A 25,845-nucleotide genomic window follows, 5' to 3' on the forward strand; every position below is an offset into this window, starting at 1 on the left:
GGTTTATAAGGGAATATACACGAAATAGGTATTGATAGATTTACATATGAATATATATGAAATATACAGGGATTAATAGGTTTATATGTGAATATATCTGAAATATACAGGCATGGATATATTTATATGTGAATATACACGAAATAGACAGGGACTGGTAAATTTATATGTAAATATTTATGAAATATACAGGGATTTGTAGGTTTATATGTAACTATACATGAAATATACACACACCAGTGGCAGCTCCAAAGGCTCTCCCAGCCCCCAGCCCCCTCCCCAAGGCTTTTCCCAGCCCCTGCCCGGCTCAGACCCCCCCAGGACGATCCCCCCTTCCTACAGGGGTCCTGCAGCCCAGCCAGGAGCACCCAAACACCCCCAAACCCCCCTCCCCAACCCAACACCGGCACCCCGGGGCCCTCCAGCCGTAGGGCCGGTCCTGGCAGCACCGAACCCCCAAACCCCGAGCTCCAGCCGGTGCCAGGACCCACAAACCGGAGCCCCGAGTGCTCCCGGGATCCCCAAAGCCCAAATCCGGAGCCCCCGGATCCCCGAGCCCCCAAACCCGATCCCCCCAGGCCAGCCCCAGGACCCCGCACCCCTCAATCCCGCAAACCGCTGAGCCGCTGGCTCACCCCGGGACCCCCGAACCCCCCAGCCCGGCAGCCCCGGAGCCACCGCAAGCCCCGAACCCCCCGAACGCGGCGCCTCTGGTGTCCCGGCAGCTACCGGGACCCCCGCAATTCCCACAGCCGGGGCTGCGGGGCGGTGGCAGGGCCGGGGCGGTGGCAGAACCGCCCGTCCCCACCCGGATCCGAACCCCGGTCCCTCCCGGTTCCCCCCCGGTACCTCCGCCCGGGCCGGACCGGTCCCGCCGCCGCTTCCGGGTGCGCACACGTGTCCGCGGGCTGGCCCCGCCCCCCGGGGCGCTCAGCCAATGGCAGCCCGGCGGGGGCGGGGCCCGCCCTCAGCTCTGCGGTTGGCGCGGGCGCGGCGGCCTCAAAGCGAGGCGGGCGGGCGGCGCGGGCGGGCGCGACAAGGCGGCGCTGTCACTGTCGTGTCATTGTCACCGCTTCCCCCTCTGCAGAGACCCCCGGACACAGCTCCGCCTTGGCATTGGAGTGCCCTGAGAGCCCCCTCCCCCCTTCCTGCCACCCCCGCAATCAGCCTGGCTAATTAGCAACGTTAATGAGCTCGCACAGGGGGCGAGCAGAGCTGGCTCCGTGGCTGTCATTGTCACTCGTGGATGTCACAGAATCCCGGATTTATTGACATTTCTGGGGTCACCGAGTGCCATCCTGTCCCCTGGGCAGAGCCACAGTCACCTGTCACTCGTGGGTGCCATAGAATCCCGGATTTATTGACATTTCTGGGGTCACCGGGTGCCACCCTGTCCCCAAGGTGCCACCCCCGGGGATGGGCACTGAGCCCTCCCTGGGCAGCTCCTCCCGATATTTCACACCCCTTTCCATGCAGGAATTCCTCCTGATGCCCCCCAAAATCACAATCCCAGGGGACAGGGGTGGCATTGTCACTGATTGTCCCCAGTCACAGCACCCGGTGTCCCCTCCTGTGCCATGCCACACGGAGCAGGGGTGGCAGAAGGACAGAAGGACACATCCTGTGCCACAGCCCCTGCCCAGCCCCAGCTGGGAAAGGTCAGGGCCGTTTGAAAGCTCCTTGATTTAGGATTTAATTAGGATTTAATCAATCCGGCCTCATAATTGCTGCATCCCCCATTAGCTGCAGGGCCAGGTGCCAGCTGGGAGGGACACGGGGACACTTTGGGGATCTGGGGTGATGCTGTGACAGCGTGCTGGCAGGGCTGGGGACAGCTGGGACCTGGCTGGGGATACGGGGACACAGCAGGGCTGGCCCTGGGGACATGGTGACAAGGCAAGGCTGGCCCTGGGGACACAGGGACATGGCAGGGCTGGCCCTGGGGACACAGGGACATGCCACACCAGGCTGGGGGTGGCTGGCAGTGATGGCCCTGCCTGGGGACGTGTGGGTGGCAATGGGGACAGCTGTGGTGGCTCTGTGCAGGAGCATCAGCAAAATCAACTGCCACCCCCGGATCCCAGAAGTGTCACTTCTGTGTGTGGGGACAATTCAGTGTCACAGCCCTGCCTGTGTCAGTGTCACAGCCCTGTCCCTTCAATGTCACAGCTCTGCCTGTCTCCTCAGTGTCACATTCCTGCCTGTCCCAGTGTCACAGTCACAGCTCTGCCTGTCACATCAGTGTCACAGCCCTGCCTGTCACATCAGTGTCACAGTCCTGCCTGTGTCAGTGTCACAGCTCTGCCTGTCCCAGTCCTGTCCCAATGTCCCCTGGGAAGGGCCAGGGTGTCTCTGCAGTGTCCCTCCCGTGTCCCCGCAGTGTCCCTGCAAGTGCCAGCCTGTCCCTGCCGTGTCCCCTCCCCAGCCTGCCCCTGCCATGTCCCTGCCGTGTCCCCGCAGTGTCCCTGGGAATGGCAATGTGTCCCTGCAGTGTTCCTGTCCCTGCCGTGTCCCCTCCGCACAGCCTGGGCTCAGGGCCGGGCTCTTGCCCAACCCGAATCCATCAGTGTCAGCCCGGAGCCAGCCGGGATGGCCAGACAGGCGCTGGGGACACGGGGCTGTCCCCAAGGACGGCACAGGCGGGGTCACGGTCCCGTGCCAGGGCACGCAGGGACGCTGCCATCATCCTCATCCTCATCCTCCTCCTCCTCCGCCTGCTGCCGGGTCCCTATGCCGGGCCGGGGGCTGTCGGGCTGTCCCCAGCGGTGGCATTGCCAGCTGGAACAATGCCCGGCTGCCAATGCCAGCCTGCCCAGCCCCGGGTCGGTGCCAGGCCCGTCACAGAGCCGGGATCGGCGGCCAAAGGCGGCCAAAGGCGGCCAAAGGCTCCTCGGTGTCAGCGCTCCGAGCCCTGCCCGGCCCCTCCGAGACCGATGAACCAATTAGGGAGGCAATTAATGGCGGGAGAGGAGGGCAGGGAGAGAGGAACCGGCTGTGGGGAGGGCTGGAAGCGGCAGGAGCTGGGATGGGGTGGGGAGACCCCTGGGATGGGGTACAGAGGGGGTGGGGAGGGGAGACCCCGGGGTACAGAGGGGGGTATGGAGGCTGCCCTGAATCCCAGGGCTGGAGGCTGCCATGGATTCTGTAGGGGCTGTGGATGCTGCCCTGGATCCCAAGAGGTTCTGGATGCTGCACTGGATCCTGTGGGATCTAGATGCTGCCCTGGATCCCGAGGGTGGAGGCTGCCATGGATTCTGGGGGGCTGTGGATGCTGCCCTGGGTCCCAGAGGTTGTGGATGCTGCTCAGGATCCTGGGTGTGGACAGTGCTCTGAATCCCGGGGTCTGAATACTGCCCTGGATCCTGGGGGATGGACATTGCCCTGGTTCCCAGGCTGTGGATGCTGCCCTCTCAAGAGGTTCTGGATGTTGCCCTGGATCCTCTGGAATCTGGACGCTTTCTTGGATCCTGCAGAGTGTGGATTCTGCCCTGGATCCCAGGGGGTGTGGATGCTGCCCTGGATCCTGTGTGATCTGGATGCTGCCCCCGATCCCAGCAGGTCCGGATCCTGCCCTGAATCCTGAGAGGTTCCGGATGCTGCCCCGGATCTGAGGTCTGGATCCTGCTCTGGATGCCCCCCGGATGCTGCCCTGGATCTGGATTCTGGATCCTGCCCTTGATGCCCCCTGGATGCCGCCCCCATCCCGGCAGCTCCGAACGCCGCCCCGGGCTCAGGTGGCGGCGCCAGCGCCTCTCCCCCGCCATCCATCAGCGCTGCAGACGCTCCCGATTAGATCTGGCAGGCACCAGCCGGGCCCTGCCGCGCCTCGGGGCGCGGGGACGCGGCCCAGACGGTTTGTCTGGATAATGAGCAGAGAGAGAGAGAAAGCTCCCCCAGCCCGGGCATCCCTGAACCGCGGCCAGGCCGCCTCCAGGCACGGATCAGCGCAGGCACAGAGCCCTCCGGGGCTGCTGGAGCTGGGAAAAGGCAGGGAAAGGGCAGTGCCAGCCCTGGGACGGAGCAGCACGGTCATCCCTGCTGTGCTGGCCTTGTCCCCACGGGGCAGGGACAGCGGGGTCCCTCTGAGGGGAATGGGGTGGCACAGAGCTGCTCAGGGCTGGATCTCCAAAGAGAGATCATCGAGAGATCCACAGGGAGATCATCGAGAGATCCACAGGGAGATCATGGAGAGATCCACAGAGAGATCATCGAGAGATCCACAGGGAGATCATCGAGAGATCCACAGAGAGATCATCAAGAGATCCACAGAGATCATCAAGAGATTCACAGAGAGATCATCAAGAGATTCACAGGGATGCTCAGGCTGGAGCAGGGATGCAGCATGTGGCTGCAAATCCTTCTATTCCTGGGGGACAGCAGCTGCACCCCCTCCCATTCCATTCCATCCCATCCCATCCCATCCCATCCCATCCCATCCCATCCCGCCCATCCCATCCCATCCCATCCCATCCCATCCCGCCCATCCCACCCATCCCATCCCATCCCATCCCACCCATCCCATCCCATCCCATCCCATCCCATCCCATCCCACCCATCCCATCCCACCCATCCCATCCCATCCCATCCCGCCCATCCCATCCCAGTTTAGCCCAGCCCAGCCCCCTTCATTCCATCCCACCCCGGATCCAGGAGAAAGGCCAGCTCACCCTGCCCCTCCGTTGGCATCCCAGCCCAGCTCCTTACAACACTCATTTCCAGGACAGGGGTCGAGGGCTCTGTTTTTCCACAGGGACTCTTGAGGAGCAGCTGGGAGGGGACGGCGGAAAGCTTGGAGAGGTTTTCAAAGCCTCTCTGTGGTCACGTAACCCCCGTGCCTCTCTGCCAGGGTTATTTTGGCCCTGTGGGAAGGGGCTGAGTGTTCCTGCTCTCCCCAGCCCTGCCAGTAAATCGCTGCTCAGCGCTGGGGATGCTTCCCAGGCAAAAGGACAAAGAGGAGTTTATCTGCCAGCACCAAACCAGCTGCTGGTGCAGCGTCCCTCCACAGCAGGGACCACCCAGGGCACTCTGCTCTGGGCTTTAATTCAGCCCCAAACCAGGCAGGATGAAAACAAATCCCTTCCAAAGGCTCAGGGATGGCTTCCTGACTCAGGCAGCTGCTGCTGCCCTCCTCCTGCATGGAGATCAGCTCTGATCCGCTCCTCAATACCCACCGGGCCGTCATTTCATTAATTTTATGGGGTTTTTAATGAAGATCGGAGCTGGGTTCAGCCAGGCTGAACTGGCTGAGTTCCCCCGGCTCCCTGGGCCCGGCTTCCAAAGAGGTGGAAGAGAAAGAGAGGCAGGGAGGGGATGGAGCCCTGGAGCTCCCCAGGCACCAGGAGCACCCTGAGATCGCTGTGCTCACCCTGTTCCAGCCCTTTGGGCTCTGTGCAGCTGGGACAAACCCCTGCCAGCCAGGCCAGGCTGCTCTGGGTGCTTGGTGACCAGGGACAGTGGCAGTGCCACCTGCTCCGGGCAGGGATTCGGGGAGGCAGCGCTGGGGATGCCCCCAGGATGGAAGGACATCGCTGCTGGGCACAGGAACCAGCCAGGAGAGGATAAAACAGCTCCGGAAGGGTCACAGGGCACCAAACCCCGGGATCCGATCCCCTTCACCCCCTCCCTCCTCTCCCGCTATTACCGGGACATTAATTCCCACATCCTCTTCAGCACAAGCAGCTTTTTCCTGCCTCCTAAAGATTAATGAGGCTGATAACGACTCTGCCGGTGCTGCAGGACCTGATGGCTTTAGATCCGCCTTGGGAAGGGGATGGCGAAGCGAAAGCGAGGAGCTCCCTGCCTCGGCGCGGGGCTCTTTGTTCACTCTTAATTTCCTGCTCTCTATTGTCTCCTGGACAAGGGATGGGAAGGGGGGGCAGGAATAGAGATAATTTAATTGCTCTCAAGATCGCAAACAAACCTCTGTTAGAGGTTATCTGCTCCAAACCTCTCGTTTTTGGTCCTTCTCCTCCAGGGAGAGGCTGTGGCAGGAGCCACCGGTGCTGCACAAGTCCCCAGAGACCCCAAATGTTTCAGTATCACTTTCCTGGCTCTCCCAGGGGGGAGGACCAGCAAGGACCTGCCTTGGCTGGGCTGTGGAGGCAAGATGGAAATTCCTGGGGCCAAGGAATTCCCAGCGTTCCAGGGAGAATTTGGGGCTCTCAGGAGCCTTTTGGGTCACCCTCCATTGGGTCACAGCACTCTGCCATCCCCATTGGGGGCTCTGGAGAAGCTGGGGCCGTGGCTGGAACCAAAATATAGCTGGACAGTGAGGTGGCAGGGCTGGAGGAAGGATGGGCACGGCAGGAGAGGAAATGCTGGTGGGGTGGGGAGAGCAGGGTGGGCAGGACAGGGTTGGCAGCATAGGGCGGGCAGTGTGGGCAGGGTGGGCAGGGCAGGGTGGGTAGCACAGGGTGGGCAGCACAGGGTGAGCAACGTGGGGAAGGTGAGCAGCATAGGGTGAGTAGCACAGGGTGGGCAGCACAGGGTAGACAGAGCAGGGTGGGCAGCTCATGGTGGGCAGTGTGGGGAAGGTGGGCAATGCAGGGTGGGCAGCACACGCTGGGTATCACACGCTGGGTATCACACGCTGAGCAGCCCAGGGTGGGCAGAGCAGGGTAGGCAGCGCAGGGTGGGCAGCACACTCTGGGTATCACACAGTGGGCAGTCCAGGGTGGGGATCACACGCTGGGCATCACGCTGGTCATCCCAGGGTGGGCAGCACTCGCTGGGTATCACCCGCTGGGTATCACCCGCTGGGTATCACGCCGGGCAGCCCGGGGTGGGCAGCGCGGGGCTCTCCGGGCTGTCCCCGCCCCGGCCCCGCAGAGCCGCCCCGCGCGGGGCGGGGCGCAGCCGGTGCGCTGGTCCAGCGGCGGAGCCGCGCCGGGAGCGGGTGCGCGGAGCCGCGCGGAGCCGTGCGGGGCGGAACCGAGCGGAGCCCAGCGGGGCACCCGCGCTGCCGGCGCCTCCCCGGTGCCCGCCGGGCCGGGCCGGGCCGGGCCGAGGCGGGCCGGGAGCAGGTGAGCGGCGGGGCAGCTCCGCCCGGTGCCCTCCGCAGCGCAGACTCGGGGCCGGGGCCGGGGGCTCCCCGCGGCCAGTCCGTCGCCCACCGGAGCCGCCCGGGCTGGGAGGGAAGGGGCTGCACCCGCCGGAGGGCCGCGAGAGGAGGAGGAGGAGGCTTTCCCTCGGTGCCCCCGGCATCAGTCGCACCCACCGGGACGCACCGGCTGCATTTGCGGAGTCCTAAAGGCTCCGGGATCGCCAGAGGCAGGAGGAGCCGTGGCGGGCTCGGACAGGCTGCGCCAGGAGGGGACGCGGCCAGATGGGCTGGGAACCCCCCCTGCAGGGAGCCTCTCTCCCGCTGAGCTTGGCAGCAGGATGGACAGATCCTCCCCAGGAATCCCTTCATTGCCATTGACTCCCTGACTTCTAGAACCTTCTCCTCTCTCCCCAGGGCCAGAGGGAGGATGACATCGGGGCTCCTCTGAGCCAGCAGCGCCCAGGCAGAGCCATGGAGTACGAGCTGCCCAACGCCACCGCCTTCTGGTTCTCCCCGGCCTCCCCCTTGGACAACTTCTCCCTGGAGGCGCCCGCCAACGCCTCCCAGAACGCCACGGGCCAGCACTTCGACCTGACCAGCAACGCCATCCTCACCTTCATCTACTTCGTGGTGTGCATCGTGGGGCTGTGCGGCAACACGCTGGTCATCTACGTCATCCTGCGCTACGCCAAGATGAAAACCATCACCAACATCTACATCCTCAACCTGGCCATCGCCGACGAGCTCTTCATGCTGGGCCTGCCCTTCCTGGCCATGCAGGTGGCCCTGGTGCACTGGCCCTTCGGCAAAGCCCTCTGCAGGATCGTCATGACCGTGGATGGCATCAACCAGTTCACCAGCATCTTCTGCCTGACGGTGATGAGCGTCGACCGCTACCTGGCCGTGGTGCATCCCATCAAATCCGCCAAGTGGAGGCGGCCCAGGACAGCCAAAATGATCAACGTGGCCGTCTGGGGCGTCTCCCTGCTGGTGATCATGCCCATCATGATTTACGCCGGCGTGCAGCACAACCACGGCAGGAGTAGCTGCACCATCATCTGGCCGGGAGAGTCGGGCGCCTGGTACACAGGGTTCATCATCTACGCCTTCATCCTGGGCTTCCTGGTGCCTCTCACCATCATCTGCCTTTGCTACCTGTTCATCATCATCAAAGTCAAGTCCTCGGGCATCAGGGTGGGCTCGTCCAAGAGGAAAAAGTCCGAGAAGAAAGTCACCAGGATGGTGTCCATCGTGGTGGCCGTCTTCATCTTCTGCTGGCTCCCCTTCTACATCTTCAACGTCTCCTCCGTGTCCGTCATGATCGTGCCCACGCCCGTCCTCAAGGGCATGTTCGACTTCGTGGTGGTGCTGAGCTACGCCAACAGCTGTGCCAACCCCATCCTCTACGCCTTCCTGTCCGACAACTTCAAGAAGAGCTTTCAGAACGTGCTGTGCCTGGTCAAGGTCAGCGGCATGGACGAGGCCGACCGCAGCGACAGCAAGCAGGACAAGTCCCGCCTCAACGAGACCACGGAGACGCAGAGGACCCTGCTCAACGGCGACCTGCAGACGAGCATCTGAGCGAGGGATGGCGGGGTTTGTCCTGCCTGCGCCCCTCCCCGGCTGCTGCAGGGGGTGGCACCGGGGCTCAGGGCAGCGGTGCCACCTGAGGGGACGGCTGGCAGCGCCCCGTGGCATCGGGGCTCCTCTGCTGGGCTCCTCTCTGCTGGGCTGCTCTCTGCTGGGCTGCTCTCTGCTGGGCTGCATTCCGAGTGCTGGGAAGGATATACGGGTCAGGAGGAGCCGCCTCGCCAGGAAAACAAAGACAACTCGCGGCCACACCAAAGTGCCACCAAAGTGGGCACACCGGGATCCCCAGTGCCACTCTCGGGGCCGGCTGGCTTTGTGGCTCTGCCCCTGGACACAGCGTGGGACCTCAGGAGGAGCCGAGGCCACAGGTGTGTGACAGAGTGGGGACGCACCTGCTGGGATCTCCCGAGGAGTGTCCCTCCCGAGGCCACCAGGATGTTCGGGATTGCGTTTTCCCGGGTTAATCCTTGTTCTGCCGCAGCCCTCTGCCCGGAGGGGACACTCCAGCTCGGAGGGGACATCCCCACGGGAAGCAGCCGTGCCCCTCTGACGCCGCCCTCTGCAGCCCAGCCCTTTCCCTGGCTGGTCCTGCCGCAGATTTTCTGCTCGGATGGAGAATTTCCCCCTTTGCCCTCCCCGGTGGCCGCTGCCCCTCCTTCCCTCGCTCCCTCCGCCCGCCCCGGCCGGTCCCGGGTGCTCCGGGCACCGAGAGCGCTCCGCTCCCTGCTGGGAGAGCCCTGCAAGTGTTCGGGCGGCGGTGACACCCTGGAGGAGCCTGGCACGGGCACCTGGCACTGCCAGCGGCTCCTGCACCCGGCTCACAGCGGGGTTTGCTCGGCCTCGGCTCCGAGGATCTCCGGGCTGACGCCTCCCTGCTCCTTCCAGGCAAGTCACGCCGGAGGCAGAGGGGATGGAGAGGATGGGGACGGGCAGGGTGGGCTGGGGACGCGCTCCCCACCCTTGTCCGAGCCGAAGGGAGCGGGCGGAGCAGGCAACGGGGCTGCCAGCGGCCGGGGATGGTGAAAGGCAGCCAGGGATCCATCCCCTGGATCCCGTACTGGGCAGGGCAGGGTGGATCCATGCCCTGGATCCTGTGCTGGGAAGAGCAGCACGGATCCATCCCCTGGATCCTGCACCGTGTGAGGGGCGGCGGGGCTGGCCCCTCATCTGCTCTATTTGCCTTCGCAAGACTGTCCCGAAGCTTTCAGCTCTGTCCCTGTCGCTGTCGCTGTCCCTGGCTGCCCTCTCAGCCCCAAACCCGGGGCTCTGACCCCTCCCCAAGCCCCTCCTCGTCCAGCCCAGAGGGAGCTCCAGGGAAAGCCCAGGGGAGAGGGAGAAGTGGCCGCTTCCTGCCGGAGCAGCACGGGGCTGTGCCAGAGGCCGGATCCGTTCACAGGCTCCTCTGCAGAGCCGAGCCGTGGGAACGGGGGGTTTGGGCGGAGAGAACAGCCGGGGCTCGGTCACCCTGCCCGTGCCACCCACCCGGTGCCACTGTCACCAGCAGAACGCAGCCTGCGCCCCGCAGAACAGGCGTGGGAGGTGAGGCTGCAGCAGGTGCCACCTGCTTTGGGCGCCACCTGCTCGTGCTCCATCCCAAACTTCAGCTCGGGATGAAATTTCCCCATTTGGCCCATCCCAGCCTGGGCCACCCCATCCTGCTGTGCCCCCGCTGCCAGCTCGCACAGAGGGCTCAGTGCCAGCTACCTGCCCCTGGCTCTGCTGGGCGCTGCGTTCACTGCAAGACAAAGCAGAGCCATGTGAGCAATTGTTTGCTTTTAACCCTTTCCTGCTGCTCCGAGGAACAGCGTGCAGGTGCCCGTGTGCGGCACCTCCCTGTCCCTGGCTGGGCACCGGGTGGCAGCGCGGCTGACCCCGCGCTCGGGGCACGGCTGCAGGAATTGCAGCAGCTCCGGGGCACCGGGAGAGCTCCGGGAGGGCCGGGAGCGGGGCTGGGCTCGGTGTCAGCGCCGCAGCGATGCGTCAGTGCCGTGGGCACTCGGAGGGGGCGGTGTGTGCGGGGGGCGGGCGGGCATGGGGAGGGGATGTGTGATGGGGAGGGGGATGTGTGATCTATGGGGAGGGGGCTGTGCGATGGGGAGGGAGATCTGGATTGGGCAGGGGGATGTGAGAGTGATGGGGAGGGGGCTGTGTGAGTGATGGGCAGGGGGATGTGTGAGTGATGGGGAGGGGGATATGCCATGGGGAGGGGATGTGAGATGGGGAAGGGGCTATGTGAGTGATAGGGAAGAGGATCTGTGATGGGGAAGGGGCTGTGTGATGGGTAGAGGGCTGTGAGATGGGGAAGGGGATATGTGAGTGATGGGGAGGGGTCTGTGTGATGGGCAGGGGGATGTGCAGAGCCCCCAGAACTCACCTGCAGCCAGGCCAAACCATCCCAGCCGTGTCCGTGCAAGCCCCGCCACCAAAATCCCGATGGATGAGGGGGAGACCCCTGTTCCCAGCAGCTGCACCTCCCTCAGCGCTGGTTTGTTATGGTTAACCCCGGGAAAATGCAGAAATCCTGGGAATTCCCTGCCCAGCTTTGTCACTGACACTTGGGGTGCTCAGAGTGGCATCTGAAACGTGTCCCCGCCTTGCTGGGATGGGATCAGGGGCTGCAGGTGAGGAGTGAGGGGTGTGGGGCGCTGCCACCACCATCCCAAAGCCACCGAGGCTGGATGGAGCAGGGCAGGGGCACCTGGGGGCTGCCAGGGCTCTCCTTGGCCACCTCTCCACAGCTCACCGAGGAAAAAAGGGCAGGAAAAGCAAAATGTGCTGGGAGGGAGCTGCAGCCAGGGCCCAGCAGTGCTGTAAAAGCAGCAAAATAAAACCTTCTGCTCTTCATTGCTGACTAATAAACATCAGCCCCACCGCTGCTGCTGCCGCCCGTAACGAAGTTTTCCTTGCCAGCCACTTGATTTTAGTGGGAACTTGACCTCAGATTGGATCTGCTTTGCTCAGGCTGCTGCTGGTGGGGTGAGGAATCTCTGCTGGTGACTGCAGAGCCAAGAGGCTGAGCCTGCAAGAGCTTCACGCCCAGGCTGGGATCAGTGACAGCTCCTGCTGGAGAGGCAGGGAGGGCATTTTCCCAAATGCCAGGGGTTGGCACACGGATTGGGGTGTGCCACAAGCTCCCTGGGCTGCCTGGAGCTGGATCACTCCTGAACCAATTCCCCTTTTCCTCAGTGTGCCACAAGCTCCCTGGGCTGCCTGGAGCAGGGGCTGGGTCACTCCTGAACCAATTCCCTTTTCCTCAATGTGCCACAAGCTCCCTGGGCTGCCTGGAGTTGGGTCACTCCTGAAGCTTTCCAGTCCCAGCGAGGCCTCCCCAAAGCCCATGAGAACCAATTCCCCTTTTCCTCCTCACCACTGCCTCCCCAGAGAGGCTGAGTGAGGGGTGGCCCCACAGCTGCTCAGTCCCACGGATCCACCTGCATGGGGACATCCCTGCTGTCCCCTCCGTCACCCCCGTGTCCCCTCGGAGCCAGCCTGGCTCTGGGCTCTCTGCTGTGCTCCAGAGCCAAATCCTGCTCGGGTGGGCAGGAGGGGCTGGGGATGGACCTGGAGCCTTCCCAGAGCATCTCTGCAGCTCCTCGTGCTGGCTCCACGCTGCCCTGGACTGAAAGCATCTCCTGAGCTGCACTGCCGTGTGTCTGAGGGTTTCCCCACCCTGCCACGGTGGGAAGAGCTTTGTCTTTGTGGGACACCTCACTGAGGGCTCCAGAACTGCCCAGCTCCCCATCCCAGGCAGGGAGAGCCCCCAGTCCAGGCTCAGAACTGATCCCAGGCTGCTCAGGGAGAGCCTCCATCCCCTCCCTGCTGCTGCTGCAAGGGGAATCACCAGCAAAGGGCACAGCAGAGCCCAGAGCTGCCTCCCTGCTGCTGAGAGTGGAACTGACTGCTGCTGCTGCTGCTGCTGCTGCTGCTGCTGCTGCCCAGGGCAGCCCTGCCATTCCCTTCCCAGCCTGGCACCGGCCCATCCTGAGGGGTTCCAGCTCCTCTCTCTGCCGGCTCCAGGGCTGGACTGTGAAAAGCCAGGAGAGGAGAGCCAGCCTGGGAGGATCCTCTTCTTATACAAACATTTCACACTTCTAAAAATCGAAACTTAAAATTGCAACACTCCTCCAGCTGTGTCCCGAGCAGGAGATGCTGAGGGATGCAAAGCCTGGCCACTCCCTCTATGCATCCCTCCATCCATGGATTTTATCCCTCCATGGATTCCATTCCCTCTCTCCATGGATTGCATTCCCTCCCTCCATGGTTTCCATCCCTCCATCCCAACCCCACGCCGTGTCTGATTGTAAATACATGTAAATTGTATATTCTGGCTGTGCCCAGGGGGGTTTTCTCTTCACTCACACAGCCCCACAGGGCATTGGTGGCACCAGGAGGGACCACAGAGGCTGCTGCCACTCTGCCAGGTGATTTCTGCAGGGCAAGGGAGCTGAAGGGAGATCTCTGTTCCCTGCCGAACCCCCAGCAGCCCTGCCCATGCCTGTGTCCCTGCCCTGGCAGTGGCTCTGTGCCACCAGGACGTGCCCAGGCCGTGTCCCTGCTCCCAGCCCTGTTTTCCTCCCTGGTTTCCACATTCCTCAGTGTCCTGATGTGGGATTAAGCTTCCCTGCAGCAAAGGCTCCTGACTGCCACGGTCTGTGCCACAGGGAGGGAAATAAAAGATTTTCCTACAGTTTCTGGTTGTGTGTGTGTGTTGGAGCAGTGGGATATGAGCCAGGCTTGGGCACCTCCCTGTGAGAGCATCCCAGAATTGTTCAGGCTGGAAAATCCCTCAAATATCACTGAGTCCAACCGTGGCACTGCCCAGGCCACCACTGTCCCTGTCCCCAAGTGTGACACATCCACACAGCTTTAAATCCTTTAATTCAGGGATGGGGACTGTCCCCAAGTGCCACATCCAAACAGCTTTAAATCCTTTAATTCAGGAATGGGGACTGTCCCCAAGTGCCACATCCAAACAGCTTTAAATCCCTTAATTCAGGAATGGCAATTCCCCCACTGCCTCTGTCCCCAGGTGCCACATCCACACAGCTTTAAATCCCTTAATTCAGGAATGGGGACTGTCCCCAAGTGCCACATCCACATAGCTTTAAAACACTTAATTCAGGAATCGGGGCTCCTCCACTGCCCTTTCCAGAAATTCCTCCTGATGTCCATCCTGCCCCTGCCCTGGCACAGTTTGAGGCAGTTTCCCCCTGTCCTGTCCCTGGGAGCAGAGTTTATCAACTCCTGTAAACAAAAAGTTCTGTGCAGCCCAGCAGCACCAACACTGCCCACACAAATGAACCAAATCGCTCCAAAACACCTGGGATTCTTTTATTCCCATCTCAATTTGCAGCACAAACAGGATTTTAACAAAACACCCGAGCCCACCAGCTCTGCTTGCAGAGCATCTCCCCCGGAGCTGGATCCCGCCTGGCTCCGGATCTGCCTCTCCATTGGGGCTGGAAAGAACCTTAAAGCTCAATCCCTTTCCACCCCATCCTGCATGGATTTTGGGGGAATATCCCGCTGCTCAGAGCGGTACTTTTGGAAGGAGAGGATGGGCAAACACCCCCGGCCCTCTTGGAACCAAGCAACTCAAAGCGCCCTGAGGGCGAAACATCCCGGTGTGTGTGGAGTGACAGCGGCACCCGCAGGCCGCGGAGCCCGACCCGTTTCCCGGGAAACGGGGAAGAAAAAGAAGAAGCAATTAAATAAACAAACAAACTATAAATAAAATAAACAAAGCGGCGTTTGCTCCTCTCTGGCCGCGTCGCTGTGGCAACGCGGCTGTGCCCGGGACAAAGATGGCGGCGCTGCCATGGCAATGGCACAGGGGGTGGGACTGTGCCCGGCACAAAGATGGCGGCGGCGCTGCCATAGAAATTATACTGGGGGAGGGGTGGGACTGTGCCCGACACAAAGATGGCGGCGCTGCCGTCGGCATCTGGGGCTGGATGTGCCCGACACAATGATGGCTATGCTGCCACGGTAACGGCACTTGGGTGAGGCTGTGCCCGGCACAAAGATGGAGGAAGCGCTGCCACGGTAACGGCATTGTGTGCGGCTGTGCCCGGCACAAATATGGCGGTGCTGCCGTGGCCACATTCCGTGTGCCCGGCACAATGATGGCGGTGCTGCCGTGGCCGCACTCCCGGGTGCCCGGCACAAAGATGGCGCCGCCCCGCGGTGACGCCCGGAAGCGCCATCCCCTTCCCGTGCCCAAGATGGCGGCGGCAGCTCCGCCGGTGGGGGCCGGGCCCGGTGCCGGTGTCGTGGCGGCGATGGCGGCGCGCGGTGCCGAGGCCGAGGCGCTGTTCGAGGCGCACACGGCGGCCGAGCTGCGGGCGGTGGAGCGGCGGCTGCGCGCCGGCATCGAGCAGAAGCGGGAGGAGCTGCGGCAGATGGTGGGCGAGCGCTACCGGGACCTCATCGAGGCGGCCGACACCATCGCCGAGATGCGGCGGAGCGCCGAGCGCCTGCTGGGCGCCGTCAGGGGGCTGCAGCGGGGCGGCACCGCCCGGCCCGGCCCCGCCGGCACGGTGAGCGACAGCGGGGCGGCCACGGAACCCCGCGGGGCCTCTTTCCCCCTTGGACCCGCTCTTTTTCCCGCACTCCATCTCCCTGCCTGGCCCCTTCTCCCACTTCCCTCTCCTCCTCCATCCCTTCTTCTCTCCACCCATCCTATATTTTTGCCCCTCTTTTATCCCCCTGTCTATTCTCCCATTCCTTCTTTCCCCCTTGGACCCGTTCTTTTCCCCCCATTCCTGCCTGGTCCCTTTCCCCGCTCTCACCCCTTTCCCACCTTCTTCTCTCCACTTATCCCCTATTCTTGTCCCTCTTTTATCCCCTTGTCTATTCTTCCATTCCTTCTTTCCCCCTTGGACCCACTCTTCTCCCCCCACTCCATCTCCCTGCCTGGCCCCTTTCCCATCTTTTTCTTTCCACCCATCCTGTATTTTTGCTCCAGTTTTATCCCCCTGTCTATCGCTCATCCCCTCATTCCCCCGTGTTCCCCCTCCAGGTTCGCCCACCGGCTCACCAGAGTTTCTACGGGGCTGCAGCCCAGCTGAAGCTGCTGCTGGAGGTTCCCGAGCAGGTCTGGGGGGCGGTGGAGGGCGGCCGGTACCTGCCCGCGGCCCGGCTCCACCTGCTCGGGGCTCACCTGCGCCGCCAGCTGCAGCTCGACACCCCCCGAGCCCGCTCCAGCGCCGTGCTCGCCCGCTTCCCCATCCTGCTGCGGCAGGTGGCGGCCGCCAGCCACCTCCGGTGAGCCGGGAACGGGCACGGAACGGCTGGGTGAGGAGGGGTTGAACCTCCGGCACAAGTTACGCAGAGATATTTTGGCTGTCCCATCCCTGGAAGTGTCCCAGTGCCCCATCCTGGAAGCTGGATGAGATTTGCCTGGTTTAGGGATTTGGAAGGGCTGGGTGAGGAGGTGTTGAAGCTCTGGCACAGATTACACAGAGAAATTTTGGCTGTCCCATCCTGGAAGCTGGATGAGACTCAGAGCAGGCTGGTTTAGGGATTTGGAAGGGCTGGGTGAGGAGGGGGCAAGGGTCTGGCACAAGTTACACAGAGATATTTTGGCTGTCCCATCCCTGGAGGTGTCCCAGTGCCCCATCCTGGAAGCTGGATGAGATTTGGTTTAGGGATTGGGAAGGGCTGTGTGAGGAGGGGGAGAGCCCCTGGCAGAGCCCCTTTTTGAGGTTACACAGAGATATTTTGTCTGTCCCATCCCTGGAAGTGTCCTAATGCCCCATCCTAGAAGCTGGATGAGATTTGCCTGGTTTAGGGATTTGGAAGGGCTGGGTGAGGAGGTGTTGGAGCTCTGGCACAGGTTACACAGAGAAATTTTGGCTGTCCCATTTCTGGAAGTGTCCCAGTGCCCCATCCTGGAAGCTGGATGAGACTCGGAGCAGGCTGGTTTAGGGATTTGGAAGGGCTGGGTGAGGAGGGTGTGAGTTCCTTCTCAGGTTACACAGAGGAGTTTTGGCTGTCCCATTTCTGGAAGTGTCCTAATGCCCCATCCTAGAAGCTGGATGAGATTTGCCTCGTTTAGGGATTTGGAAGTGCTGGATGCTAAAGTTCCCTCCCAGCCCAAAGCAGTCCCTGTCAGTGGCTCAGACACAGCCCAGGGAAGGCAGGACAGAAATGAGCTGCAGGAAGGTGGGAGGATAATTCTTCACCTGTGCCAGGAGGTTCTGTCACTTGGATCCCAAAGGAAAACCCAGGGCAGGTGCCAGGCTGGTGGCACAGTGCCCCAGGAGTGCCCTGCAAAGCTGGCAGGCAGGGACAGAGGGATGTGAGGGACAATCCCATGGCCAGCAGCACATCCTGGGGGCTCCATCAGGTAAAACAGGACAGGACTGATTTAGGGAGATCCTTTCCACCCCAAAAAATTCCACTTAAAACATCTCCCCAGCCCTGTAACACCCAGATACCAGTGGGAAGGGTCCCACACAAGCCACGGTGTGGCTCGGGCAGTGACTCCCGCCTGGTTCCCGTGGCAGATCCACCATCCTGCAGGAGAGCAAGGCCCTGCTGCGCTGCCCCACGGGCTCGGAGCAGGCGGTGGCAGAAGCCCTGTGTGCCATCATGCTGCTGGAGGACAGCTCCCCTCGGCAGGCCCTGGCTGACTTCCTGCTGGCCAGGAAAATGGCCATCCAGCAGCTGCTGAACCAGCCCCACCACGGTCAGTGCCACGGGCTGCTCCCTGCGGGCTCCCACTGCAGGGAGGGGAGAGCCCCAGAAACTGGGGGGATGGCGAGTGGGGAGATGGGAGAGTCACATAAACTGGGGAGATGGTGAATGGGGAGATGGGAGAGTCACATAAACTGGGGAGATGGGAGGTTCCCATAAATTGGGAATATGGTGAGTGGGAAGATGGGTGTGGGTGATTCCCATAAATGGGAAGATTCCCATAAATTGGGAAGACTGTGAATGGGAAGATGGGTGATTCCCATAAATTGGGAAGATGGTGAATGGGAACATGGGTGTGGGTGATTCCCATAAATGGGAAGATGGTGAGTGTGAAGATGGGAGATTCTCATAAATTTGGAAGATGGGAGTGTCCCATAAATTGAGAAGATGGTGAGTGGGAAGATGGGTGTGGGTGATTCCCATAAATGGGAAAATTCCCATAAATTGGGAAGACTGTGAATGGGAAGATGGGTGATTCCCATAAATTGGGAAGATGGTGAGTGGGAAGATGGGAGATTCCCGTGAATGGCAAGATTGGTGATTCCCATTAGTTGGGAAGATGGTGAATGGGAAGATGGGAGATTCTCATAAATTTGGAAGATGGGAGTGTCCCATAAATTGGCAAGATGGTGAGTAGGAAGATGGGAGATTCCTGTGAATGGGAAGATTGGTGATTCCCATTAGTTGGGAAGATGGGAGATTCCCATAAATTGAGAAGATGGTAAATGGGAACATGGGTGTGGGTGATTCCCATAAATTGGGAAGATGGTGAGTGGGAAGATGGGAGATTCTCATAAATTTGGAAGATGGGAGTGTCCCATAAATTGGCAAGATGGTGAGTGGGAAGATGGGAGATTCCTGTGAATGGGAAGATTGGTGATTCCCATTAGTTGGGAAGATGGGAGATTCCCATAAATTGAGAAGATGGTAAATGGGAACATGGGTGTGCGTGATTCCTATAAATGGGAAGATGGGAGATTCCTGTGAATGGGAAGATTGGTGATTCCCATAAATTGGGAAGGTGGTGAATGGGAAGATGGGAGATTCCCATAAATTGAGAAGATGGTAAATGGGAACATGGGTGTGGGTGATCCCCATATATGGGAAGATGGGTGATTCCCATAAATTGGGAAGATGGGAGAGTCCCATAAATTGGCAAGATGGTGAATAGGAAGATGGGAGATTCCCATTAATTGGGAAGATGGTGAATGGGAAGATGGGAGATTCCCATAAATGAGAAAATGGTGAATGGGAAGATGGGCGATTCCCATAAATCTCATGGCGACAGGGACACTGCAAAACAGCACCAAAATTAACCAGTTCTCAGGGGCTTAGGCCAAGCCCGCCTGTGCTGGGGAAGCAGGTGGGGCATTGAGTCCTTGGCCCTGCAGCCCTCCCTGGGAGGGACCCCGGTGGCCCTGAGCCGTGCTGAGGGGCTGCCCTGCCTCAGAGCCCCCTCTCTGCAGGCGCAGGTATCAAGGCCCAGGTGTGTTCCCTGATGGAGCTGCTCAGCACCACGCTGTTCCAGGCCCACGCTCTGTTCTACACCGTGCCCGAGGGGGTGCCCCCGGAGCCAGCCCTGCCCTGTGGGCTTCTCTTCTCCACCCTGGAGAGCAGCACGGGCCAGAACCCCGCAGGTGAGGCCTGCACCTGCCCAGGTGTGCGGGCAGGAGGGCAGGGTGCCCGTGCTGGGCTGAGCCTGGCTGTGCTTGCAGGGAGAGGAGGGCTGCTGGAGGAGGATCTGAAGCTGAGCAGGTGGTTCAAGTACCTGCCCGAGTCTGTGGTGGAATTCCAGCCGGCCCTGCGGACCCTGGCACACCCCATCAGCCAGGAGTACCTCAGGGAGACCCTGCAGCAGTGGATCAGCATGTGAGTGGGACAGGGCAGTCCCAGCCTGGCTGCTTCCTCCTCATCCCCTCCTCATCCTCACCGTGACGGAAGCAGCCAGAGGCAGCCCAGCACACCCAGCACCCTGTGCCAGGGTCTCACCCGCTCACAGGGGTGAAACTTTGCCTGCAGGTGCAGTGAGGACATCAGGACGGGGGTCAGGACGCTGCTGGTGTACGTGAAGAGCATGAAGGGGCTGGCAGGGATCCGTGATGCCGTGTGGGAGCTGCTGTCCAGCGAGTCCAGCAGCCACAGCTGGGAGGCCGTGTGCTGGCGCCTGCTGGGCAGGCCTGTGTCCTTCTGGGAGGAGCTGCTGCAGGAGCTCTTCCTGGACAGGCTGCAGGTGGGTGCTGAGCCCTGGGGAGCCTTGCTGTGCTCCCCCAGGCATTGTCTCACCCAGCTCGCAGTGCGCTCAGGGTGGGTTTCAGTGTCCCATTGAGTTTGGTTTTCTCTCCTGGTTCCGTTGCAGACTCTGACCAAAGAAGGCTTCGACTCCATTTCCAGCAGCTCCAAGCAGCTGCTGGCTGCAGCCTTGCAGGAGTTGGAAGTGAAAGGTGGCAGCGGTGCCCTGAGCAAGCAGATGCAGCTGGAGCACAACGTGTCGCTGTTCCTGTGGTCGGAGAGCCCCGGGGACCTGCCCGGGGACGCAGCGTGGGTCAGCGTGGGGCAGCGCGGGCCCTTCGCCCGCAGCGGGCTGGCCATGAAGGCCCAGGCGCTCACCCCGTGCGTGCAGAGCTTCTGCTCCACGCTGGACTCCAAGCTGAAGGCCAGGCTGGAGGATGTCCTGTCCTACCTCCCCGGGGATGACTCTGTCCCCAAGGAGCCACCCCACTCTGCCTTTGACCGCTTCGCCGATGCCAGCACCGTGCAGGAGCTGCTGCGCGACCGCTGCGTCTCCTGCATCCAGCACCTCCTGGGCTGCGTCCAGGAGCAGCTCCAGAGTGCCCAGAGCGAGCTGGACACCCCTGGGGATGCCAGGCTCAACGCCGTGCTCTTCATGGCCAGGCTGTGCCAGGCCCTGCCCGAGCTGTGCCCGCACCTGCAGCGCTGCGTGCTGGGCCGGGCGGGCGGCACCGAGCCCAAGGAGCCGCGCCCTGCCAAGAAACTGGGCAAGGGCAAGGCCCCCGAGGTGCCCCCCGAGCTGGCCAAGTGGCAGGGGGTGAAGGCAGAGCTCCTGCAGCAGAGCCTGGTGGCTTATCAGCTCTGGAGCTCGGCTGTCACCAAAGTAAGGAGCAGTTTCCCTCCTCAGGGGTGGTTTTGGGGAGGGTTCCCTCGCTGGGGCTGCTCAGAGCATCCTGTGCTGCTGCCTGATCACAGGGTGGCTCCAGGGGCTTGGTGTCCATGAGGGTCACTCTGGGAGGTGCAGCAGGTCACAGGCTGGCTGCCCTTGGCTCTGTTAGAAGTGTCCTGAGATTGGGACTTTTGTTTTGCTCCAGGCTCTGGTTCAGTGCTTCACCCACACGTTGCTGCTGGACACAGCTGGCTCTGTCCTGGCCACAGCCACCAACTGGGACGAGATTGAAATCCAGGAGGAGACCGAGTCTGGGAGCAGTGTGACATCCAAGATCCGGCTGCCTGTGCAGGTATGAGGGACAGCCTGAGGGAGGAGCCCAGCACTGGCTCCACAACCACTTACTGAGAGCAGGGAGGGCGTTTGGTGTCACCAGCAGGGGACAAACACTCAGTGGTGCTCTCTGAGACACTCACCTCGTGAGAACAGAGGTCAGAGGAAGGAAATAGGTCATTATTGCTGTTTATCTCTATGAGGAAGGTTGGCCCAGATCCTGTAAAACTGAGCCAGAGGAGGACTTGGGCCTGGTTTAAACACAGAGGTTCCATGGAAGCTGGGTGCATTGGAGGACAGGGCTGCAGCAGTGGGACTGTGGAATCCTGAGGGAGCTGAGGCTTCCCAAGGCTGTGGTGGTGGCACAGGAAGGGCCTCACAGGGACAGAGCAGGTGACAGAGGGGAGGAGGGCCAGGCTGGAGTGAGTTCTGTGTTTGCACAGCCTGGGAGGGGCTGGACAGGGAAATGCAGTGAGCCTTACGCAGTGAATTCTGTTATCTGAGGGGAAAAGCAGCTGGGTGAGAATGCAGGAGGCCCAGGAGGTGAGAACAGCCCAGGGAGTGGGTGGGCAGAAGATTAACAGGCAATTCTCTTCTCACTGCACTCAATTTCTGGTAAAGTCTTTTGGGGGCTCTGGGAGCTGCTGTAACCCAAAATCAGGGGTGTCAGTAACCCAGACCCTGTGAGGTGTGTGACAAGCTGTGGGGCAGAGCTTTGTGGCTGCTCTGGGACACTCCCACCAGGCAGCAGAAGGGATGTGGAGGGGAATGGAAGGGAATTTACAGAGCAGCTGCAAATGAAGTCTGTTCTCTGCCCAGCCCTCGTGGCACGTGCAGTGCCTGCTGTTCAGCCTGTGCCAGGAGGTGAACAGGGTTGGTGGGCACACCCTGCCCAAGGTGACGCTGCAGGAGCTGCTCAGGAGCTGCATGGCAGAGGTGCTGGCTGCCTATGGGAAGCTGGTGGAGCAGAAGCAGGAGAAGGTACCTGGCTGTGGGATGGGAGGGAGAAGGTGCCTGGGAATGCAGGGGCACATCCAGCTCCTGGAACAGAAAAGTTACAACATTACAGTGCCTGTCCTGAGAGCTGGAAAGGGAACACCCTGGAAAGGCAGACACCAGATTTCACACTCTGGTTGTGCCTCGGCCTTGGTGTTCTCAGATGTTGCTCCTTGGGCAGCGTGCCCTGTGCCAGGGAGGAACCCATTCCTGCCTGTCCTGTTTGCAGAGGCCAGACAGCTTCCCCCTGACCCAGAGCAGGGCTCTGCAGTTACTCTACGACCTGAGGTACCTCAGCATCATCCTGACAGCCAAGAGTGAGGACACAAAACCCAGCAGGATCAAGCAGGACTCTGGGTATGGCACATTCTGGGGCTCACATCCTCCAGCAGGGCTTTGGGGAGCCCTGAACCAGTGCAGGCTCCGAGCTCTGACACTGCACAAACACTGAGCTCGTCCTCAAACCAGAGGAGGGTTCTGTGGCCAGGGGCAGGTGTCCATAGGATACCCCTGGACAGAGCAGTTGAGCTTCCAGCCAAGAGTCCAAGCCCTGGGAGGTAGCACGGGGAGCAGTTTGGGTTGTGTAAGAGCTGGAAGGCCTTGGGGCAGCTGCCCTTGTGCTGAGTAATTCCTGCTGTGCTCAGTCACCCCAGACAGGAAATCCCTGGCTGCTGCAGAGCTGGCAGCACCAGGATGTCACCCTGACGGGAGCTCTCTGCTCTGCCTGCAGCATTGAGAAGATCATCGACTTCCTGGAGGGACACATCGATCCCTTTGACCTGGATGTCTTCACCCCACACCTGAACAGCAACCTGAACCGCCTGGTGCAGAGAACCTCGGTAGGGAGCAGGGCTGGACAGCAGGAGCTGCACAATGCCCTCAGCAGGGCAGCTGGGCTGGCTGGGAGCTGCTCAGTGCCTCAAGATAAGCACTGGCACTCGCCTGCAAAGGGGAAGAGTGCTCGGTGCCAGCTGCAGATAAGAGGAGCTGGCTGAGCCGGCTGCACGGCCCCGCTGCTGTGGGGCTGCCTGGACTTTATCTAACAGGATTCACTGGGGCCTGTGCCACACTAATTGGGTTAAGTGGTGCTGAAACAGGTCTGGGACTCAGCTGTGGGAATGATTAAACACCAGGGTTAAGAGGGGGGAGAGAGGCACTTCCTGTTCACACTCAGTGCTGATGGTGTGCAGTGGATTTACCACGTACTGTGGGCTCAGCTCTGCAGGAACCCCAGATCCAAACTGCTCCTGCTGCCTTCCAGCTTCTCCAAATCCTGATGCTTTCCAGCTTCTCTTCCCCAAATCCTGGGAGCTTCTCTTCCCCAAATCCTGCTGACTTCCAGCTTCTCTTCCTGAAATCCTGCTGCCTTCCAACATCTCTTCCCCAAATCCTGGCACCTTCCAGCTTCCCCTCCCCAAATCCTGCTGCCTTCCAGCTTCTCTTCTCCAAACCCTGCTGCCTTCCAGCTTCTCTTCCCCAAATCCTGATGCTTTCCAGCTTCTCTTCCCCAAATCCTGGCACCTTCCAGCTTCCCCTCCCCAAATCCTGCTGCCTTCCAGCTTCTCCTCCCCAAATCCTGGTGCTCTCCAGCTTCTCCTCCCCAAATCCTGCTGCCTTTGACCTTCTCTTCCCCAAATCCTGGCACCTTCCAGCTTCTCCTCCCCAAATCCTGCTGCCTTCCAGCTTCTCTTTCCCAAATCCTGCTGCTTTCCACCTTCTCTTCCCCAAATCCTGATGCCTTTCACCTTCTCTTCCCCAAATCCTGCTGCCTTCCAGCTTCTCTTCCCCAAATCCTGCTGCTTTCCAGCTTCTCTTCCCCAAATCCTGGCACCTTCCAGCTTCTCTTCCCCAAATCCTGCTGCCTTCCAGCTTCTCCTCCCCAAATCCTGGGAGCTTCTTTTCCCCAAATCCTGCTGACTTCCAGCTTCTCTTTCCCAAACCCTGCTGCCTTCCAGCTTCTCCTCCCCAAATCCAAGCCTCTGCTGGTGCCTTGCAGGTTCTCTTTGGGCTGCTGACTGGGACAGAGAACCAGTACACGAGCAGGGGCGGCGCTCTGAGCTCGCAGGAGCTGCACAACATCCTGCCCTTAGCATCCAGCCAGATCAGGTGAGGCACCCAGCTCTTCCAGGCATCCTCCTGCCTCTGGGAAGCTGCTCTGGAATTTGCTGCTTCCCACATTTCTTTCTTCCATCTCTTAAGGTTTGGACTCCTGCCACTGAGCATGTCGAGCTCAAGGAAGAGTAAGTCCACTGCCAGGAGCACAGAAAGAGTCCAGGTTGGTGTTTGAACTGAGCTGTAAAAACAGGAATATTTCCCAGTATTCATTGTCCCCCTGACACTGGAGTTTATGGGCAAAGAAGAAAGTAGCCAAACATTATTTCACCTGATTTTTATTTTCAGTAAAATGAATCATTACGGCAGCACAGCAGGGGATGGGGTGGATTTCTCCAGGACTGCCCAAACCCCACCCAGCCTTTGCCCCTGTGGTTTTGGGGCCACTGCTCTGTGGCAGGCAAAAACCACTGCAGGGGCAGTGAGGGCTGACATGGATGAGGGCAGTGCATCAAAGCTCATTAAAGAGGGCTGCAGGAAGGGCTGAGGGACAGCAGCTAATGCCTGAACTCCTTTGCAGTGGGATGCTGCCCTGTAACCTGAGGAGGCCTGGCCAGGTACCCCAGCTGTGTGAGGCTGTCCTGCTGCTGCTCCCCTGGTGCTGAGCTGTAGCAGCCAATCTTTCTGTTGCTCCATTTCCCCCAGTTTGAAACATCTGCTTAGATGGAGCTCTGTGTGCTGGGTGAGAGCCAAGGAACACCTCAGTGCTGTGGCAAGCAGCAATTCATTTATTTCCTTTATTTATTACCAGCCCAATCTATCCCTGCTGGTCTTGGCAACTGGGACAAGTTGTTAAGAGCCAAGACAAAGAGGTCAAGGCCTGGTTTTACCAGTGTCATTTGAGATGGTGTTCAATTTCTCAGAGCCCTTAAGGGCCAGATCCAGCAGAAGGGGTGTTTAAAAGCCCAGAACTTCCCAGCAAAGGTGTTCCTTACCTCTCACAGCTCAGCTGGACTAGAGCACAGCAGTGTGCAGTGGTGTCTGCCTCGTTGTGTCACTCCCCTCAGCTCCGTGCTGTGCTCAGCACACCCGTGTCCTGTGCTGGCCACACTTGTCAGGATCCCTGACAGATGCTTGCTCCTCCTTCAATGCTAAAACTCTTCTGGAGAGGTTCAAACCTGCAGTTCTCCAGGAACAGCTCCTGCAGGGGCACCAGCTGTGCTTCTACCACGCTGTGTGAGGGTTTTGCTGAGTGTTCCTTGGGGTTTTATGAGCATTGAGCGACATCTGCCAGGCGCCTGTTGCCAGCAGCAGCGAGGTGTGTGTGTGTCACTCACTCCCCCAGCAGTGCCACTGCCCTGTGCTGCTGAGGGGACAGAGGGAGCCCCGGGGCTGCTGTGACAGTCAGAGTCACTTTGTGTCCCCAAGGGCCCGGCTGCAGCTGCTGTGCTGCCCAGGGAGGACGAGGCCCGGCCGGGCTCGCTGTTCCGGCAGCTCCTCACCGACGACGAGGACGCGGCGGCCCCGTCCCTCTTCAAGCTGGGCTGGCTCTCGGGCATGGCCAAGTGAGGCAGCAGCAATAAAACTGCTCTGGCTGTTTGTCTCCACTGAGATGTGTCTGTCTGTCTGTCTGTCTGTCCCCTCGGTGTTGTCAGGATTCCCATCCTCAGAGCAGGGCGTGGCACAGGAAGCAGGCACAGCTTGGACTGTCCTTGTCCCCTGGCTGCTCTTTCACCTCCTATCCTCACATTGTTAAATTAAACAGGAAAAAAAGCCAAAACAACCTACACGCTAACAGAAAACAAAACATTTCACAGCTGGGAAGGGTGCTGGAGCAGGGTGAGACGCCTGTGTCCTCCAGGCACCACCTCCCTGCTCTGAGAGGCCCCTGCAGCACCTGCCCGACCTGTCCTGCTCTAATTTCACATTTCCCTGCCAGTCCTGCAGCACTGAAGCTCATGAGAGAAACCTCATCACCCTGAGCTGGGTGGGAGCTCACAGGCCTAAGCACCTG

At 60.6% G+C, this 25,845-nt stretch overlaps 3 protein-coding genes across 8 annotated transcripts in view; 2 read left to right on the top strand and 1 right to left on the bottom strand.

Moving 5' to 3' along the window:
* The window catches only part of SLC39A11 (solute carrier family 39 member 11), an 86,017-nt gene extending 78,224 nt beyond the window's left edge, over nucleotides 1-7,793 (bottom strand). For 2 of the 3 annotated variants that reach the window (XM_074554817.1, XM_074554815.1), the window contains exon 1: nucleotides 7,657-7,791. In XM_074554817.1, coding sequence (XP_074410918.1) covers nucleotides 7,657-7,662 — 6 coding nt within the window. In that variant the 5' untranslated portion in view covers nucleotides 7,663-7,791. Of the gene's footprint in view, nucleotides 1-849; nucleotides 1,082-4,667; nucleotides 4,768-7,656 lie in introns of all 3 variants that reach the window. The other variant, XM_074554816.1, reaches the window with a different exon arrangement.
* On the top strand, nucleotides 6,819-10,647 carry SSTR2 (somatostatin receptor 2). Its single transcript, XM_074554814.1, has 2 exons — nucleotides 6,819-7,022; nucleotides 7,457-10,647. Exon 2 carries the CDS (start codon nucleotides 7,514-7,516, stop codon nucleotides 8,621-8,623), a length of 1,110 nt encoding a protein of 369 aa, XP_074410915.1. The 5' UTR covers nucleotides 6,819-7,022; nucleotides 7,457-7,513; the 3' UTR covers nucleotides 8,624-10,647.
* A 4,095-nt stretch (nucleotides 10,648-14,742) lies between these two features.
* Nucleotides 14,743-25,442, top strand: COG1 (component of oligomeric golgi complex 1). Of its 4 annotated transcripts, none has more exons than XR_012583263.1 (15): nucleotides 14,743-15,171; nucleotides 15,654-15,898; nucleotides 17,143-17,324; nucleotides 18,799-18,969; nucleotides 19,048-19,201; nucleotides 19,352-19,562; nucleotides 19,689-20,444; nucleotides 20,656-20,802; nucleotides 21,603-21,764; nucleotides 22,009-22,136; nucleotides 22,510-22,618; nucleotides 23,776-23,885; nucleotides 23,979-24,054; nucleotides 24,180-24,448; nucleotides 25,260-25,442. XR_012583263.1 is itself a non-coding variant. In XM_074555281.1 (15 exons), exons 1-14 carry the CDS (start codon nucleotides 14,755-14,757, stop codon nucleotides 24,427-24,429), a joined length of 2,886 nt encoding a protein of 961 aa, XP_074411382.1. In that variant the 5' UTR covers nucleotides 14,743-14,754; the 3' UTR covers nucleotides 24,430-24,448; nucleotides 25,260-25,442. The 4 variants fall into 4 exon arrangements, 3 of the variants coding, with proteins under 3 accessions (XP_074411382.1, XP_074411383.1, XP_074411381.1); XM_074555281.1 differs by having other exon boundaries at nucleotides 24,412-24,448; XM_074555282.1 differs by having other exon boundaries at nucleotides 24,180-25,442.
* The last annotated feature ends 403 nt before the right edge of the window (nucleotides 25,443-25,845 follow it).

Source organism: Zonotrichia albicollis, chromosome 19 (assembly GCF_047830755.1).
Source record: "Zonotrichia albicollis isolate bZonAlb1 chromosome 19, bZonAlb1.hap1, whole genome shotgun sequence".
Classification (NCBI taxonomy): domain Eukaryota; kingdom Metazoa; phylum Chordata; class Aves; order Passeriformes; family Passerellidae; genus Zonotrichia; species Zonotrichia albicollis.